This window comes from Equus caballus, chromosome 16 (genome assembly GCF_041296265.1).
Source record: "Equus caballus isolate H_3958 breed thoroughbred chromosome 16, TB-T2T, whole genome shotgun sequence".
NCBI classification, from domain to species: domain Eukaryota; kingdom Metazoa; phylum Chordata; class Mammalia; order Perissodactyla; family Equidae; genus Equus; species Equus caballus.
The window spans coordinates 98,744,398-98,750,397 of NC_091699.1; the positions used below are offsets into that span (position 1 = coordinate 98,744,398).

The following is a 6,000-nucleotide window of genomic DNA, read 5'->3' on the forward strand; positions in this document are numbered from 1 at the left end:
CTGATTTATGTACAATTTAATATGTGATTTTAATGTAGGATTTTTTTGTTATCATTAAAAAAGTATTTATATATACTTTTATTCAAATATGTTTTTGTTCAAAAAAACAGGAAAAAGTTACTATTAATGGTGTCACCATGCATGAAATAGTTTCCAGTTCATCTTTTGACTTTGTATGAAACCATTAAAAATTATCATTTGTATGTTTATTTTCAGGGTGACTGTCGTTCCTACAGTTACGTGTGTGGAATCTCCAGTAGAGATGAGCCTGACTGGGAGTCTCTTATTTTCCTGGCCAGGCTTATACCGCGCATGTGTCACAACATTAACAGGTATGTTCTCCAGGGGCAGGGGTGAGCTTAACAGAAGGATGTGTTTTTAAGGTCTTCCCACTATTGAGAGGCCAAAGGCTCAAGTGTAGATAGAGGTGTGCACTCAGGCCACAGGTAGGCAGACATTTAATGATACCTTGGATTGTTCCTTCGTCACAGTGCCATCATCTACTTATGTAAGAAAATTATTCTGGGGCCAGCCCAGTGGTGTAGTGGTTAAGTTCTCGCGCTCCACTTTGGTGGCCCAAGGTTCACAGGTTTGGATCTTGGGCGTGGACCTAGCACCACTTGTTGGGCCACGCTGTGGCGGGGTCCCACATAAAATAGAGGAAGATTGGCACAGATGTTAGCTCAGGGCCAATCTCTCTCATCAGGAAACACCACCACCTCACTTTCTTACTAATTGTTAATTAAATGCTCTATTTCACAATTGTTCACTCTTTTCTATTTTCTTCATGGGTACTAGACAGTTAACAGCTAAAAAGAATTACTTGAGGTTTCAGTTTACTCTCATTTGCTGCAGAAATTAGAAACCTGCCTGCTGGTGTTCGCTCGGCAGTGTCTTTATGTGGGTGTGTGACTGCCTGCTGGTGTGGCCTTTGAGAAGAGTCATGGGGAACCTGATTTTACTGATGGGAACGTTCCCGTTGAAAGGCTTTCTCAGCTGAACCTAAGGCCCCCAAATACAGGAGCACCTTTAAAACACCGAAAAAAGTGAATTATTAATAAATAATGCTAAATTTCTAATTTCCTGTTTTGAATGGAGATAATTATCTTGGTTAAAACAATGGTTCGTAATTTAGCTAATACCTAAATAAACTATGTAGGTCACACAGAGAATCCCCTTTCCCCAGTTTGACTCCACTGCTTTTACTGTGTAATTATTATGTTTTCATTTCACAACATTCTTACAGTTCCATCTCTCTTTCTTTGCTGAAGGGCACTCACCCTTGTGTAAATTTTATCTCTGTCCTTTTATATCCTGGTTTCTCTGTCTTCTCTTTTTCACTTCCATATGTCTCTCCCTCCTCTCCTAACCCTTCCTCCCTCCCCCCCAAAATGAAAAGTCCAATAACCAACAAACAAAAAAGCTAGATTTTTAAATAGGAACCTAGTAAGCCCTTGGAAGAGTCTTGATACATTTTAGATTTCTTTCCAGGTCCTTTTGGGAATTGGAATTTAAACAATAAAAAAAGTTCCATCTTTGCAAGTTTTTCCCCCTAATTTCCATGATGGAATCTTTGTATAGAGAGGCACTGCTCCAGTTTCACTCTTCTCTGCCATGTGGAAGACTGCCTATCCCTGTGCCTGCTGTGCTCACTCTTGGTTGTAAGAAATAAAACAAAAAGAGCAAGTTCGTGGGAATCTCTTGCCTGGTTGCTTTTTCCTCTGAGTCGTTAAGGAGCTCTAGGAACTATGTTGTTTAGAAGCGTGGTTTCCTTTCTACAGGACAAAAAACCTTCTTCCTCTTACCGTCTGTTTGGAAGGAGGCAGTGAAGTCGTTGGTAGTAGTGGTGGTTTTGATCTGATGCTGTTTTTTTTCCTTTATGTTTTATTCTAAGTACATAGTAAGAAAAAAGAACATTAGCAACTACCATGGTGAAGTTTAATAAGGGAGATTATTTTCGTTGCTGAAGACAGGGCCAAGGAAAAAGGACAGTTGCCTTCTGGCTGGAGTTGGAGTGGGGAGAAGCAGGTGGCCCTCGTCTCGGCCTTGATGGCTTCTTGTTCTCTGGGTGAAGGTTGTGAACAGAGCCTCCACCCAGTGGGGGCTCCCCTGGAGGTGTCGTGACCTGACCCCAGCTTCCTCAGGCTCTGTTCTGAACCCTTAGCAACACCTGTCCTGTATCTTGATAGCTTTCAAATAGGTATTCACTTAAAGCAGTCGTGAGTCATTCCTTCTGGAAGGAAATAGAAGGACACCAAGTTCTATTTTGGTGACATATTTAATAAAGTGGAAATGAGAATCTGCCTTTCAGATCCATGTTTCCTAAAGTGAAAAAACAAGATTGAGTGGTCGGGTAAGTTCGGGAAATCCTCTGTAGCCTCATCTAGGAGGTTTCTGGTGCATATTATAGTTCGTGATGTTTTGTCATAAAACACCCTATTTATTTGTTCAATTCACTGTCTCCCCAGGCTTGTGTGTGTTAGTTCCAAGGGCTGCCATAACATCCTCACAAACTGGGAGGCTTAAAATAGCAGAAGTTTATTTTCTCACAGTTCTGGAGGCTGGAAAGCTGAAATCAGGGTGTGGGCAGGGCCATGCTCCGTGAACCTCTCAGGGAGGGTCCTTGCCGCCCCTCCCTGGTTTCTGGTATCTGCTGGCAGTCCTTGGCGTGCGGCAGGGTACCTCCAATCTCTGTCTCCATCTTCACATGGCCTCACCCCTCTGTGTATGTCTGTGTTTCCAGATTTCCCTCTTCTTAGGAGGACACCAGTCATTGGGTTAATGCCCGCCCTGATCCGTTATGACTTTGTCTTAACTTGATTACACCTGCAGAGAGAGACCCTGTTGTCACCCAAAGGTTCTAGGTGGACATGAAGTTTGGGGCACACTCTTTAACCTAGTACATACCATGAAAAGAGGATTGTGATAATCGTAGTATCTTTGCACATTGAGATACTAGTATTCCAGAGAATATGCTCTGAGGAAGGTACACAGACTGTAGACCCCTCTATAATCTTGTATTGTGTCCTACCCATGTTGGGGTTTGGAGTGGGCAGGAGAGGGGCCTAAGAAGAAACAAAAAGAGCGTTCATCTGTGTGACTTGCTTCTTATGCTCAAAAGTAATTTCTCTGGGATTTTCGCCTCCGTCCTCGTAGAGTGGTCTATATATTTGGCCCGCCAGTTAAGGAACCTCCTACGGATGTCACTCCCACTTTCCTGACAACAGGGGTGCTCAGTACTCTACGCCAAGCTGATTTTGAGGCCCATAACATTCTCAGGGAGTCTGGTAAGTTGCTCATTTTGTGTGTCACTGCATGCTCTAACTAGAGTGTGGAAGCCTGGCATGACGATTTCTAGTGGGAGGATGCAACTTCTAATTTTTAGGTGCTTTCATTTTTATTACTCATTTCTATGGCTAGTTCCATGATACTGCCTTCTGTATTACATTTTTTCACCTTCGTGGTCATTGTTGGATGTGCAGAATGGCAGAAGTTTGAGTTGCCTGACTTGCACGTTCCCAGCTGAGGTTGAACAAGGCCATGCCCTGCCTCCTTGTTTAGCTCTTGTGCTGTAAAGAAGTGTCCTTTTGAGAGTCTATTCTGTGCTGTGGTTTTTGTTTTTGTGCTTTTTCTTGGTCATTTCACTGTTTAAAATGTCCCCCAAGCATGGTGCTGAGGTGCTGTCCAGGCTCCTAAGCGCAGGGAGGCTGATGTGCCTTGTGGAGAAAATACGTGAGTCAGACGGGAAGTCGTTCGGGGATGAGTTACAGGACTATTGGCCATGAGTTCAGTGTTAATGAAGCTACAGTGAATATTAAATGAGGTGTCTTTAAACAGAAACACACAAAACAAGGTTCTGTATTGATGGGTTGGTGAAAATGTGAGCAGAGGCTCAGGGGACCCTAACCCCGTGATTCACTTGGGCCGGTGGCTCAGTGCTCGCTCATTCAGTGTCTGCTTGTGGAGTAACTGCCATTAACAGCAGGAATCGACTCACTGTCTCACGTCACTGTGACATATCGCTGTAGTCCTCAAATTCTGTTATTTGTGTCTGGCTGAGTTCACTTACAGTGCCTTGAGAGGGGTGGACACAGCGCACGGCCACGGTCCAGACTGTGGTGTGCGTGGGTGATCGGGGATGTTGTCTGGGAGGGTTTACCTGAGCTGAGTGTGGTGACCTCCTTTCTCCAGGGTATGCTGGGAAGATCAGCCAGATGCCTGTGATTCTAACACCGTTACATTTTGATCGAGACCCACTTCAGAAGCAGCCTTCGTGCCAGAGATCTGTGGTTATCCGAACCTTTATTACAAGTGATTTCATGACTGGTGTACCTGCAACACCTGGCAGTGAGATCCCTGTAGAGGTAATTTGGGTGTTTTTTTCTAATGTACATTTTCAGTACCATACATTTTATAATTTGGTGACTGGAACAGGCTGTGACAATGTTGACATTTCTGGGGTTGGTGTTCTGTTCATAAGATAGGCTCTTATTTTTTTTTTTTTATCTCCACATGATTGATTGTTTAATGCACTGTAGTAGAAAAAGGCCTTAAATTGGCTACACCCTCCAGATGTCTGATTGCTGTGTGGGGAGCAACCAGCTCTGAGCTATAATTGTGTCTAACGTTGCCAGCTCTTACTTGGCAAACAGCGTTCTCCAAGTAAAGAAGAAAACCCTAGGAGTGGAGAAGAGTTTATTAGAAATAAAGATGAAATTTGATGGCATTACGGCCAGATACCCATGAATTGCTTAATGCTCTGCTTACTACCGGTTCCATCTTTGATCAGCGTCTCCCTCTCCTGTTAACTCTTCACCAAAGGAGCTGTTTTCGTAACAGCAAATGAAAATCAAAGTGAGACTGTGTTAGTTGGACCCCTGCTCCAGTACTCTGACACAGGGCTCTGGTCATAGCTGCATGGCTAAGGTGGGGAATGTGGCTTAGAGTCAGTTTCCCCTTAGGCTCAAATTTGCCAAAATCTGTCCAGTCAAGTGACCAGGCCTCCCTCTCCTCCTGTACACTTGGTAGTGGTTATTATTACAGTGCATTATGCGTCACCTTGGTGGCCTCAGAGTTGTGTGTTTAAGCCACAGATAATTTGTGAAGTGTTGGCTTAAACTCATAAGGTCACATGCTTGGATGCACAGCAGTGACAGATTGCTGTAAATGTTCTAAACACTTGCTATAGACCAGTGACAGACAACTTGCAGACTGGCCCTGTTTGCAGGCTGCACTTTGAGTAATACTGAGTTTGTCACTTAAAAAACAGGGGGAAATGGGTTCACTACATAAAAGTCATCAGAGATTATCCCATTTACATAGAGGACAATCGTAAAAATAGGTCACATTTTAATTTCGAGTTGCAAATGCAAGCCCTCTAGGCCTGTTGGACATGCAGTGGGTCCTGGCTCTTATATTTATAATGTTTGTTTTATAACAGGTGGTGTTAAAGATGGTCGCTGAGATTAAGAAGATTCCTGGTATTTCTCGAATTATGTATGACTTAACTTCAAAGCCCCCAGGAACTACTGAGTGGGAGTAATAAACTTCTTGTTCTGTTAAAGTCCTGTGTGCAGTTTAAATTGATTAGAAACCATCCCCAGTACTGACATGCAGTCCTGTGAAAAAGAGTTCCTGGAGCAGCTACATCACATCTGAGTTCTCTGCAGCAGAAATCGACGGCGTAAGGGCTGAGCTGGGGAGAGCTGACAGGGCCTGAAGAGCCTGTGCAGTAGAGTCAGCTCCACGGCCAGCACTCACGCAGATCCACGCCTGATCACTTGTTCTTGTGTGTACACTCACTGTTGCCAGCCGTGTCCCTGTCAGCAAGACGTGTGAAGGTGGGCGAGTGTGGGGGTGGTAATGGGCTCTGTCCCTTGCCAGTTTCTGAGAGCTGCTGGAAAACGCCGTCATTTACCAGTGCGACTTAGAGTGTGCTCCTTTTGGAGAATCTGAGTTTCCCTCTAAGTAGCCTTATTCCTACAAAGGTTGGGGGAAGGG

General features: G+C 44.1%; 1 protein-coding gene across 4 annotated transcripts in view; it reads left to right on the forward strand.

The window, feature by feature from the left end:
- Positions 1–5,563, forward strand: part of GMPS (guanine monophosphate synthase) — a 54,804-nt gene extending 49,241 nt beyond the window's left edge. For all 4 annotated transcript variants that reach the window (XM_023621172.2, XM_070239212.1, XM_023621173.2 and 1 more), the window contains 4 exons: positions 217–332; positions 3,157–3,287; positions 4,192–4,364; positions 5,441–5,563. In XM_023621172.2, the coding sequence (XP_023476940.1) occupies positions 217–332; positions 3,157–3,287; positions 4,192–4,364; positions 5,441–5,542 (522 nt within the window). In that variant the 3' untranslated portion in view covers positions 5,543–5,563. The remainder of the gene's footprint in view (positions 1–216; positions 333–3,156; positions 3,288–4,191; positions 4,365–5,440) is intronic.
- The last annotated feature ends 437 nt before the right edge of the window (positions 5,564–6,000 follow it).